Source organism: Drosophila albomicans, chromosome 3 (genome assembly GCF_009650485.2).
Source record: "Drosophila albomicans strain 15112-1751.03 chromosome 3, ASM965048v2, whole genome shotgun sequence".
Classification (NCBI taxonomy): Eukaryota; Metazoa; Arthropoda; class Insecta; order Diptera; family Drosophilidae; genus Drosophila; species Drosophila albomicans.
In genome coordinates, this window is record NC_047629.2 from 10,790,088 (window position 1) to 10,804,126 (window position 14,039).

The 14,039-nt window shown below is 38.4% G+C and overlaps 1 protein-coding gene across 1 annotated transcript; it reads right to left on the reverse strand.

Annotated features, from left to right (window-relative positions):
- Window positions 1-615: 615 nt before the first annotated feature.
- On the reverse strand, window positions 616-13,993 carry LOC117567369 (transcription-associated protein 1). The gene is given in 22 exon segments (XM_034247311.2): window positions 616-1,260; window positions 1,352-2,563; window positions 2,625-2,753; window positions 2,891-3,424; window positions 3,578-6,371; window positions 6,440-6,581; window positions 6,638-6,923; window positions 6,985-8,571; window positions 8,634-8,929; window positions 9,053-9,446; window positions 9,448-9,499; window positions 9,501-10,441; window positions 10,526-11,143; window positions 11,201-11,395; window positions 11,449-11,671; window positions 11,734-12,106; window positions 12,171-12,309; window positions 12,370-12,460; window positions 12,514-12,680; window positions 12,749-12,946; window positions 13,003-13,188; window positions 13,686-13,993. Coding segments are annotated over 22 exon segments (11,367 nt in total). The 5' UTR covers window positions 13,923-13,993; the 3' UTR covers window positions 616-687.
- Between the last annotated feature and the right edge of the window lie 46 nt (window positions 13,994-14,039).

Genomic DNA, 14,039 nt, shown 5'->3' on the forward strand with positions numbered 1-14,039 from the left:
GGGAATACATAAAAAAGCAAATAATTTAAAAAAAACTTTCAAAAGTAACATAAAAGATAAATGTTAAAACAGGAATTGTTAAATCCATCAATCTACTGTGAAAAGTTTACCTAATTTGCGCTATTATAAATAGTCAAATAAAAAGTTTTTCGCAGATCGCTTATCTTTTAGTTTCAACGAAAGATTAAAAAGATTTAGGTCATGGCCAGGATAACTAAACATCACTAATATAGTCTTAGGAAACTATTTATAGTGAGTTGTCGATATAGGGATACATTTTAATTGTTTTCGAAGATTAGCATTTAATAACATGATGATCTTTTATCTTTTTAAGTAGAAAGGTAGTAGCCTTCTAGCCTTAGCCGTTGTGGGTTGTCCGTCGATAGATCAGTAAGTCAGTATATTTACTATATTACTAATAAACTTAATAAAAACATGGTTACAAGTGTAACTAAAAACGGTTGGGACTGAATATTAGGCAAATATTTAAAAAATAAGTTATAACTCGATCTTGTGAATAGTAATAGTAAAGATATTTCAATATTTGGAGGATAAATTTACCTGGTTAAGACTAAAATTGCTGAGGTTTTCATTGGTAATTTAAAAAACTGAATCTTACATTCATATTAAAAGTCATGTCTTTATTACAAATATGTATATTATGCTAATTACAATGAAAACTTAAACTTAAAGCCATGGATGCCAAGCCGGGTCCATACGACAAAGGTTCTCAATATTCGTTGCAGATTGAATGAGGGCTGACACCTTTTTCTTTTCAATATTATCGAAATATGAGATTTTATTTAATCGTAATAAAATTGTATCCACAGCTGAATTCACCACGCGAACCGTGTGCTCCATTGTGTTATTGTCAACGGAGGGCTCATCGGATGCATCCAATACCTTGCTTTGCCTAAATCCTTTCTTTTGTAACGTGATAATTTCATCTCGCAAAATTGTTTGTAATATCGAACTAAGTTTGTAGTTGGGTTGAATGAAACAACGAGCTGTTGCTACAATTGCAGCTGACAGTGGTCCAGAAATACCAATGTTAGTTATAAATTCACCAATGTTGGGAGTCAATCTGAATGGCACTGGTCTGTGTTGATTAAACTGTTGTTTATCATCGTTGATATCAAACTTAAAATATGAAATATTCATCAGTCCGGAGTCCTGATGTAGGTACATCATGTCTGGATTTAAGCGCGTCAGATTTAGAGCATGCTCACAAAGATACGCTAATGCCAATTGAAGTGTCAACTGAAATAAGATTAGAAATTAGTTAATTATTTAATGGCGCTACTAAAACGTCTAATATCAATAATTATGAGAAATTTGTATATTCTCTTACCATTTTTCGGAACTGCCAAAAATCTGTAGCGGCCGCAAATGTGCTTACCGCCCATTGTCTCAGCAGTGTCTTTGAAACCATCGTCCACTGCACTTCTGAGAAAATCTCTCTCAAGATTGTATGCGAAATCTGTGTTCCTTGTGCTTGAACTTCCGATAGACGCTCGTAATATTTTACAATAGGCATATCGTAATCCATTTTAACATTGAGACAACATTTTTTGAATATCTTCAGCAACGAGACGCTGTTTGGATTATCCTCGGCAAGTCTCATCTGAGGCGAAATGGGTACGACTCTTGGCACAGTTATATTGAGGAATCGACGGCTGGTTTCTTTTTGTTTCTCTAAGTAATAGTTGAGCATTCGTTTGAGCTGCAGCACTCGTTCCTCGCGTCGTGCATCGCCAAGACCTGAGTCGAGAACCACGAGGTAAGGATAAATTTTTCCATTTGTGCCCCTTATATACAATCGACGGGCCGCCGTATTATTCTTTTGCACAATTTCTACACGTGGCATGAAGCGTGCAATGCGCACATAATAATGAGAAGATGAGGGAATCAAGAGTTCACCAGGCAACTCGACTTCAGCTGTCTTCTGACTAAAGTTCGATAAAAAGCGGCATTTGTCTTCAATTAAGAAGGATGTGGGTAGCTTTTTCACCTTTGCTTCCAAGACTTTGATCCACGTTTTCAATTTAGAGATCAAATTATGCAATTTCATTGCTCCTGGCTTGGAGAAATCAAAATCATTCGTAAATTGTTCTTTCATTTTCTGGAAAACAGGATCTTGGAATGTGACTTGCGCTCGCTTTGCCAGTGACTCTGAAGCGGCTGAGTGCGAGATGGATGACGTTACAGATCCAGGCACGTTCTCAATGCCAATGCCAAATGTGGAACCCAGTTTCTTCACGAAATGCAGCGTGTGTGGCGTTATCGTTGCATTCACAACCGTATTTCGATTCTCAAATGCTATGGCATAGCATTTAATTAATCCTTGACGCAGTTGCCGCAGAACTTCTTCAGTCCAACTCTCTCTAAACCACACCATTTGATCCACAATACCCTCAAGGGAACTCAAAATGGTGGGGTGCACTTCACGCTGCAGTTGCATTACCTTGGAGCAACGCCACATCGGCGGAGTTGCTTTAATGGGATTGACAGAGGCTGTGGGCGCTGCACTTCGACCACACATCGTAGAAGGATTTTCCAAGTTCTATAAAAAAAAAACGGATATAAAATAATGCAATTAAGAACAAATCATGATAGTTACTTACCGTTGACACCAGTTTACCGGCAAATACTGCCTGCTCCGCGGATTTATGCTTTTCTCTTTGCTCGATTTTTAAGGTCAGGTACAGGGTGCGAATAGGGAAGTAAACCGCCTGAGGATAAAGTCGTCCAATCTAAAAATAAATATATGTTTTTATTACACAGTAGTATAAATTTTTATGTATATTGTCTTTTGTAATTAATTAAAATATTGTTGTTTGCATATGCACAACATATCGAGGTGACAATATAACAAATGCGTTTAACTTACCTGGCTTAGTAAATTAAGTATAACATCACCATCAAATTGCTCGAGACAACAGAGAAGTTGTGGAATCCAAGGCAACCAGTAAGATGGTGGTATTCCCGATACGTATTTTTCAAACGTACTTATCAAAGTATCCGCGGAATCGTATGACAAGAACCACAACACTTTGGCTATGTATTTGCGAGTTTTACTCTCGTTTTGATTGCGGCAAGCGTGGAGATAACAAATCAATGCATTTACGGCATACGAGATTTGCTTCTCCTTCAAATATATTTTTTCCATATAATCACCCCACATAGCCCAGGCTTTTGTGAGTCCATCGTGGAGTTGAACCGCCGCGCTAAACGATTTTCCCGCCTCGTCGGTGCGTCCAATTTGGGCCAAAAGAAGACCTTTGAGAGCATAGAATTCCGCATTCATTTCTCCGGTGAAATACTTTAAGTTTGTGGACTCGATCACTTCAAGAGCCTCATTGATTTCATTTCTGCCCGATGTTGAGGGCATTTGCAAGTAGCATTTCACTTGTTGCCGTATTTTCTGTGAAAGAAGGATTGATTATTTAAAAGATGTAAGTAGTGAGTATGATTCTATCAGCTTATGCGCTAACTTATAAGCGCTGCCGTAAGGATTTTAAATTTGATTTATTTCCAGTTTACTACGATAAATCAATAGAGTATTTTGTTAAATTACCTGGAAACAATCCACAATGGGCACCGATGGTATAGTGTATATTCTGGAAAGAGTTTCTTGGCACACACCAGTAAGATTATGTTTTCTGGCAATTTTGCCAAAAGAAATGATGGCCTGTGCAGATGCGTGAACACCTAGCATTGTGCTACCCTGATCCGATTGTTGTTCCAGGTGTTGCGTAATGATCTGATAATGATGTTGCCGCCATGTGAATATATCGCTCCAATGCGATAAATCATCTGAAATAACGGGCAATCGGTTGCGCCATGTCTTAACAATGGCTTTCATGTCGTGAAGCGACGAGTTTCTCGACTGTGACAAACCTTGATGTATTTGACTCGCTTCATGTAGTTCCATAATTTGCTGCGATGCTTGAAGGAATGGCAGATGGATATGGGAGACAATGCGGGGCAAACGTCGCCACTCCCTGATGCACAAGCTAGAGGCAATCTCAACGTAACGCTCCACACTTGTTGCTTGTCTGTCCTCTTGATACAAAATGGATAAATATCCCTTGTACAGATTAAGTTTATATCCATAGTGCTTAGAGTAGCATTGCTCTGTTTTGGATAGCGCCGTCTTCATTAAATTCCAGTCAGGAACGCGCCACGAGCTCTCCAAAATAAGAAACATGTTCTTTTCTCGATTAGTCTGAGCATAGTCCAATAAAATGTCCCATTGATTAAGCTCCTTGGCACACCGCATCCAATGCTTTTCCCACAACAACAATTCGCTATTTATGTCAATTTGTATAAGGCCGCCATTGAGATCCTGCTTAAACTTAGACATGGCTAAATCGTATGCGCCTTGAGCTTCTTCAAAGAAACCCATTTGCTCGTATGAGATAGCTATATTCGTCTCTGGGTAATGGGCAAACTTTAGCCATAATCCAGCCCACAAATCTTCTTCGTGCATTGACGAATACATTTTGGATAGCGAATCATAAATGTTGTTCAACTGTTGGGAGTCGAGTTCAGGTTGGCTATTGGCCTCTGCAAGATTTGCATCACTTCGCGCTGCCTGTGTCAAGGCCAAGTCTTCTAATACCAAGATAGCTCTATGCCAAAGATTATGGGATTTTCCGAGATAGGTTAAAAGATTAGGGGGAATGTATATCGGTGGATTACACTTCGTTAAACCTTCGGCGAATGTGTTGAGCGTGCTGGGACTACAATCCTTTTGATTCACGTTCGTGCCCGATGCAAGGAAAGGTATTAATTCCTTAGAAATGTTTACGCGCTGGTCATCTGAGAATATATTCCAAATACTAGGGAAGATCGACAACCAAATGCTCTCCGCCAATTGTGTGTCCATGTGACACAACTGTGACGTGGCCACTAGCATTTGATCAGTGCGAATATTACGATTGGCTTCGAGGAACTCGGCCTGCTTGTATATCAGCTCCACGAGCGTGTCACGTCGAGTGGGCAGTATTTGTTGGCAATCTTCCTTGCGCACGGATGTAAATTCCAACTTTAAATCAATATCAAACACATCATCTTTGTCATTAACACTTTGCACATTCTCAAAAGATTCGGACTGCGATGATAAAAATGAGACGAAAGTATTTTCTTGCGAATCGGTTGCATTAGTTGGAATCACCGAAGTAATGCTAGGAACTTTGAATGCTTCATTCGAGCATTGAATTTGTGTCATCGTATTGGCAGTAAGTATTAGGAGTTCAATGCATTGTTTTATCCAATAATGAGATCCAATCGTGTCCCATGCCTGTGAACAGATTATATACAACAGTCTATCGTGAAGCCGACGACGCATTGATGAGTCCAGGATTTCAAAGAATTTTGCCCGAATATGCGGATTTTGGAAACGAAGTCCATTGAGAAAGGCGCCTTCCAGTTTACTTGTCAGTTCAGTTTGTTTCAGCACCTCATCGCGATAGATGTAGTTGATTATTTCCAAAAATTGCACATTCAGTTCAACTTCATCGACGAATTTCTTTTCAACGTATTGCATCAATTTCACCAGTAGTGCAGATTTTTCACGTATGGATGGCACTTGTGTTGCAAGATTCGTATCCTTGCTTTTTACCCAATCGTCCAGCATTTTAATGATGCATTTGATTATCTTGACTTCCGAGCTCTTTTCTATGAGGCTAACCAGTATTGTACCAATGAATAGTTTGCGAATTTCCACACTCATTATCACAATGCGATTTTTGATCAATTCTAGCGATAATACCAATAACTCTAGAGCCAAGGAATTGGAGTCAGCTGGTGGTGGATTCACGGCGCCATTCGTGTTTATGTTAATATGATCTTTTGTAAGGCGATTCAATACCCTTATAAACTGCACCAATATCCGATCTATATAAGTCGGATTATTGGTAGTGCAAGCCTTTAGAATCATCAGGGCGCCAAACAGGGAAGATGCATTTGGTTGCGGCGTCTTCTCATAGTATGTAAGATTCTCTGTAATCATTTTGCTTATAGCACTATATAAAACATCCAATTCACTGTGCTTATGCTGTACGTCCGGTGGAAAGATCGCCATTAGACGCGTCAAAAAGATGTGCATTAAACGCACAATTCGCGTATTCTGATGTATAATACACAGCGATAGACCTCGCTGAACAGGTCGCACAATAGTCACTAATTGTTCTGGGCTCAAAATTGTCGTCAAGAACGTGAGGAAGTCAATGGCTGTGCAAATATTGTTTAAGTTGTGCTGCGGCGTCTCAATTGTAGTCAACACCTTGTCTAGCCAGTTCAATTTAATATCAAACGGTTGGGGCCAAATCTCTGGACGCATGGCCAACTTCAATAGCATAATGCAGCTGAAATGGAAAATATGTATATGAAAAATACAAAAAATATATATAATTAAATTGTGTGGATAACCAACCGTCTTGATAGATTCTCGCCGGGCGAAATAATCCCTGGCTGCAGATCATTAACTTGACATGCCAAGCGTATCAGGAAGTTGAGCACTGTATCGCAGTAAGACTTATCTATTGATCGAAGCAGGTCATCGGTTCTTCCGCTTCCTGTTAACAATTTTCGATATTAATATTATATTTTCACGACATCATATATTACTCGCCTTGTGCAGTGGCTGATGCTGTACCCTCCGCCGTTTTCTTGCGGCTTTCTGTCGACTCGGTCGCGGTCCTTTTCACGTGCTGAACGTCTTTTAATTCCTCTTCGGATTCTTCGATCTTCACGTCTCTTTCATCTTCCTTAATCCGATGTAGTTCCCATTTTATGATAACTTCAGCTAAATCCACAGCCAATTTTTTGTGCTCAATCGACGCGCTTGGAGGGAATCCCAAACGTTGCATATAGTTAATAAGATGTTGCACCAGTTGATGTCGCACTGGAAAATAAACCTATCAAACCAGAGATGTTTTAATAGAATTAATATATGTTAAATATAGGTTTAAACAGTACCTTATAATGCCGTATAATTAATTGGAGTATGTGAAACAACTGCTGTATGGCGTGACCTTCCTCCACAATAATTTTCTTAGTCCAGTGGGTTAGCATTGTATTGCCGTCCTCCATGCGGAGGGGCATCGCTGGTGTCAACACGTCCAGGGCTTGTTTGACAATTGGTCTCGCTTCGAGAGCATGTCCTTTGAGCAGCGAATGAAAAACTTGGAGTACGATTTTCTTATGTATTGCCAGTCTGGCTATGATGTGGGCCAACAGAAGATGGCCATGGTATCGCGCTGTGGGATCAACACAATTCTTGCTTAGCAAACAGGGCCATGCGAAGGTCATCAATCGTCTCAGCTTATTGCCTTGTCGTTTATTGTTTGCATCGCCATCGTGAATATGTTGCGAAGCACGCTCAACCAACAGACATGCTAGTTGCAATAACGCTATCCTTACTGCATCATCGTACTGCTTTTCAGGATCAAAGACTTTATTAATGAACACTGACACGATGTTCTTCTCATCTTCTTGGTAAGGTGTTGGCGGAGCGCCAATTAACTTGTTTCCTTCGCCTTTGTCGAAGCTCACTGTGAAACATGGGATTATAACTGATGTTATTATTTTCGCTTTTACATCTTCGGAAAATGCATTATTGTTAAAGTTCTCAACAAAATAAAAGAATGCATTTCTTTTCCAGTTGACTGTGAAGCTCTGTGCCACAGTGTTCTGTAGAAAATCGCGCAGAAAATAAACATCAGGTATAAAATGTAAACATAATGCTCTCAAGAGTTGGAACAGTAAATCAATGTCATTTGTGTTGTTAGAGAAATATAGCAAGAGTATTTTTCCCACTAAATGCCACAAATCACAAGCTACATTTTCCACGCATGTTGAATACAAATTATTGCGCCACATATTTCTTAGAGCATCGACAATATCGGGTTTCGTTGGTATCCATTGATCATCCAGTTCCATCAGAGTGTAGATGATCAATACTGCTTGGTGTTGCACATCGTATTTGTTTTTATTCACAACATCTGCACTCCAGTTCAGATAATCCAATAAAATTGTGTACTTTGAATTCTTGATAACCGATCGAAAAGCTTGACCGTTCTTGTGCTTGAGTATAAAAATAAAAAAGCGATTCCATTGCGAATCAGTCATGAAGTCTTCAATCATAAAGAGATCAACGGTCTCGACAGGAAAACGTTGCAGAAACATGTGTAAAGCTTCACGGTATGGACTCGAAGCTTCGATCATCAGATTCTTTTCAGTTTGCAAGACAAGTTGACACAACTTCTCAATATACTTTGACGATGCTGTGATATGATAAAACATTTCAATAAGTGTCACGATTTTCTGCTCATAATCGCCTCCTTTCGATGTGGAAAAGAAGTTCATTGAATCATTTGTGCACTTGTATTGGTTAACGAATATTTCGATTATTTTGGCACAATGCATCAATATTTGCTCACTCAGTTTCTCATTAAACATTTGAGGGAAAAGTTGCGTAAAATATGACAAACGTTTAAGGGCTGGAATAGACAAGTGCCTGTGGTCGCCAAGCTTCAGCAACAGGGGTCGCATAGCTAGTTGAATCTGCAGTATAAAATACAATTAACAATCTTAGTTATATGTAAGTTCACAATATTTCAAATTACCTTTTCTCTGTCGAGAGTTATGCCGCTAATAAAAGTCTTCATGCATTGATATGAAGTTTCCTGCAACTCTGGTTTATCACTCTCCATCACCTTGAAAATAATGTTTATAATCTTTTCCTTATAGCCAATGTCGTTTATATAATGACATGCTGCCAAAGCGCGTAGAGCACTTATCCTTAACGGTATAAGGTTAGAAACATTTTTGTAGCAATCAAGTTTGGCCAAGGTAGCATCCTCAGCTTCACTTAGCGTAAGCAACTCATGGAAAAAGAGCTTGTGATAAGTGTTTGATAAATCTGTTAAATACAGATAAAAAATACAAAACTTTCATTAATTTTTTAAACAAATATAAGGATGGTCTGATTTCAAAGAATTACTTGACATAAAATTGGATCATGGAGACAAAAATGCTCACTTACCTATAGTAAAGAGACGTGGCTCCAAAGTAGTGCAAAATGTATTGCCATCCATCAGTCCGATTTGTGCATTGGCAGGCTGATGTCTCAATAAATGCTTTTTGGGCGGTATTATGTCCGCAAGGACGTCTTTGTGAGGATCCATGACTTCAGACACTGTTTTCTTTTGTATCGAGCCAATGTGTTGCAATAAAACCATCGATTCTTCTCTGACAATCGAATTTGGACTTGTTATGTGACGCACAAGTTCGTGAATTACTTCATACGTAGCTTTTGCTTGCAAGTCTTCAAGCTCATCATTCCGGGAATTGATACTAATTGGAGACAAGCATATTTCCAGCATGGTTTTCATATAATTTTTAGTGATATCTAGAGCGCCATTCGAAACATCGCCTTCCCAGATCCATCAAGACAAACATAAATGCTTTAAGAAAGTTGAAAAGGTGCTGGTAGAGCACGCAGTGACATGTGCTTGCAGAGGAATTGAATGGCTTGACAACCGCCAACTTTTGCATACCATGGACGATCATAGCACAACGCAGTCATTTTCTCAGCTAAATATTGCATTAGTGGTAATTTGCAGGCTCTGTCCTTATTGCCCATTATGTTGGTTGCGGTGTCCAAGATAATACCCATGCAAGCGATACCTGGTTTGCACAATTCCTTCTCCTCATGGCCCATGCACGCCGCCAAAGCATCAATCAGCACCATCGGATCAATGCCATTTGAAGAATAACTCTTTTGTGGGAATGGTCCTGCTTGCTGAGCAATTGCGACCATAGTGTAGTGTCTTACTACAGCCGCCATTACTGGACACACTGAATCCCGTAGATCTTTGGTGGCAGAGGCCACTAACATGCCAATCAAGGCAGTCTGATGTGTTCCCCTTACACTGGTTGCTTCAATTTTATTATGGAAAATGGGCCAATTCATAATGTTGCTCTCGACAAAATCGTTGTGGGTAAACAGCTTCAGTAGTGTATGTTTTTCATCATCCAAACTAATAAATGCAGCTAAGAAACATCGAATAACTTCCCAGCTTTGACGTCGGTAAAACTGATCTGTTGTATTTGAACTTAGCGCTTTAAAAGCAGATTCAATGGCATTGTCGACAGGAAACTCGATGGGCTTTTCGTATTCTTGGAAATAAGTTACTATCGATATTTTGGGCATTTCATTTTGGTCATAATTCAATGTTTGTGGCTCTACCATCATTTTTCGATTACCACCTCCAAATTTACCAAGAACTCTGAATGCCACAAGTGCTGCATTATCCTGGTTTCTAAGGGTTTTCCACAGCGCTTGCATCAAAGCTGCTCTCACAGGTTGTATATGATCATAAAGAAAATCTGGTTGCAAATTATCAACACATAACTCTAAAGTTCTTAGGCCCTAAAATTAAAAATTTGTATAATTTAATTAAAGTTTAGTACGGTCGATTTAACATTCTTGTCTAATATTTGAGAGTACACTTACCTGACTTATTAGTGTCGGTGAGCCATTCAAAGCGGAAACTAACGGATCCATTAGCATAGGCAGATAAGGAAGCAAGGATGAGAGACGCACTGGCACAGTCAAACAGAGTTCAACGAAAAGATCGCGCATATGCTGCTTGTGGAAACCACTCTGTAATCTATTGAGACCTTCCAGAAGATTTGGCAAGAGGGGAAGAAACTCTTGATATAAAAGGTCATGACTGCCACCTCCAATTGATCTGAACAAAGCCCTTAGAAGCAGAAAATAGTTATAGGGCTCGTCCGAAATCAACGCTAATTCCATGGAGCGAATAACTATTTTATGTAGATGCGGGCGCAACATTTGTTCATTTTCAACTGGAAATAGACTAACGCTGCCAAAGACAAGCTTAAACAGACGCAGATATAAATTCGATCGCTCCACATTAGAACCCATTTCCTCCATTTTCTCCAGCAGATACTCAACCAAAACAGTTGCGAACAATGGTGACGTTGTTGGATTTGCTAGAAAAGAGTTTGCTATCACTTGTAGCGATTGATTTTTGTAAATCCTTTCCACTAGAAAATCGATTGTAGTGGCAAAAATCTCCTGGAAATTCTGCGAATGCATCATGAGAAACTGCAAATAAAAAGAGCATTAAGTATATTGTATAATAATAGTCTTAGATGAACTTACAATGCCACTAAAGTGTTCCAGCACTTCCTTTTCCTCTTTGCTGCGTGAAATTAATCCGGATGTGCGTTGTTGATTTGGATTTACATTTATCGTATATATATCTAAAGCTTCCATTGCAAAATGCACCAAGTCAATATATGTACACAATATTTCGGGATTAAAAAGTTTTTCATGCATCTGCGTGGTGTCCAACCCCTGAATCAAAATAAGATAAGTTTAATAATACATTAACATTTCAAATAACATACCTTTGAGTTAAAGAATCCCCAAGTAATTGTCTTAACACCACCAACAAGCGTTTTAACCAGGCTCCGGAATTCGGCGACATTTACTGAACAAACCAATTGTGAACCTTGCGCCATTTTTGCTTGATCACCGGTCAAATTTTCCTCTTTGACCTCTGCCACACTTGCAGGCCCAGAAAACGAGCCAGTTATATTTCCAGTAGCACCAGCTTGAGATTGTCCCTTGCTGCAATTCAATATGATGCATTTATATATAAGTTTCGTGTAATAAAATACCGTAAGACTTACCATTTCTGAATAATTAGTGGCAGCTGAATTTGCGCAATAGTTTCGAACTTCTTGACAAAGATTTTCAGCAAAGTGCCGAGAATATTTCTCGATCTTTGCGGTTCAATTTCACTGTGATGTCTCAAGCAATCGACTAAATTTAATAACAGCTTGCACGACATAGTTTGTATACCAACAGCAAGCGTTTCATCATGCACATTTTTTGCAAACAAATTGACAGCTTTTATCAAGACATCTAAACTTAAGCTTTGTCGCACATGATGTGCCAAATCGGCGAGTGTTGAATACGCCAATGGGCGAATCGAATCTAAAGTAACCCCTTTGCCAATGAGCAAGTCCTCATCAAACAATTTATCTATCGATGGAATGAATTCTAAAAGGCAAGCAAAAAGTTCAGGTTAATTTAATGTATAAATTAAGTCGAAAATGTAGCTTACTTTGGCGTAAGTCTGTTGCGAAAATATGTCGCGCTGCAATCAACAATTCTTTTCTCAGATGAGCCGCCTCTTTTGGACAATGTTCCATTAAGTTTAGCATGCCATTGGTTACTGATAATGAGTTGGAAATCACTACTTCCTAATTAAAGAGAAATAGTTTAGCAACCAGTCAAGTTATTTACATTTACATTAAACTCACTTGATAAATTCGAACAATATAAGCTAGAAATGATAACGTTTTTATTTGAGCTCCCATAAAGTCGACGAAAATTTCTTTTTGCGCAGAGCTTCTATAAAGAGTATAAAATAATTACAACTGCTAGAATTAATATTGAAAAGTTACCTTTGAATAACAGTTGGCTGCAAGTTGATTGTTGTTAATATCAACGGTATAAACTCGGCAACTTCTTGATGTACAGCGTTTTTATATATCTGATACATTAATACCACGATAATGGGCAATTCCTGGAGAACTTTCAATGACAAAATACCTCGTGGAAGCAGGTTGTACTAGAAAACAAGAATAAATATCATTATTTAGCGAATTTCTCTACAAATGCTATTTTACTAATACTAACAATCATTTGCTGCGCATTATGTTCCAGTGGCTTTTCAACGTGAACAGTCCTTATTGAATACGTTTCTGGTAACAGCATTTCTATTTCTAGATCCTTCAAATCCGAAACCCAAATATCGTTCGTTGTTTCAAAAATTGACGTCAAGTGATTTGGCAGATTTGTGTAAATCTCCTTCACAAATCCTAGAAACAGCTGGATCTAAAATGAAGATATATAAGATTATTTATTAGTTATTTGATAACATTTGTACTTACTTCAGGGTTGAAGGACGGTCGAAAATGTTTATGCAGCTCAATAATTATGCGCAGGCTAATGAGGACGTTTTCCTCATTATCTGTTTTTAATAATTTAAGCATCATGGTAATGATAGATTTGACGTGCTGTCTTAAATTTTCCGTAATAGGCAATCGGTGAATCATCTCCAAGATCAGCTTTCGAATCTGCAAATATAGGATACTAATTATATGTATGTATGTAGGAACTTAGTATTATGAACTTAGTATAATAAGCTAGGATGAACGATGCATATTAGTAGGAAGTCCATTTTCCATTTCATTGTAGAGACAAAATTAATAAACATAAAATGCATTATTCCAGATACAAAGAATGAAATTGATCTTCGTTCACATTTCATCATGCGGTGAAATATAGTAAGTACAATAATATCACAAAACATTTAACTCATATAAACCGAATAATTTAAATGCACTAAATGACAACAAACCAACTGACAACAAACCAACAAAGACTAATTTTTATGAACATTGAAAATCTCCAGTTAAAACTTGTGCAAAAGTAAACAATGCACCAAGCACATTGTGAATTTAGCATAAGAACACACACACACACACCGCATACAAAACACACCAGCATGTGTGCTCTGGGAAATTCATGTTTACATTTTGCAGACAACACTAAAACAATTGTATGTACTTACATGTTGTATTGTATTCTCCTGTATAAATTGAGGTTCACCTTCCTGTAGAATTCGCATAAATGTCTTCAGAGCATTTTCCAAAAAGGAGGGGTACGAAGGAGACTGCATGATCATTTCGAAGTTCTCACTCAGCTCCTGAGTGGCCTTCAATTTGATATCCTCAGTTCCGGTCGGATCATTGAGAACACTCAAATAATTCCGGAATGTATTAGCCGGTGAATTTTCGTTGTGTGCCATTTTAAGTGACCATTTAATTCTTTTTTGCAATGAAACAAAATGTTTGCACCGGTCTGCTAAAGTAGCGCACTAACAACTGGAGCACAGGGTGTTTGCGTTACTGCAACATAGCGTCGA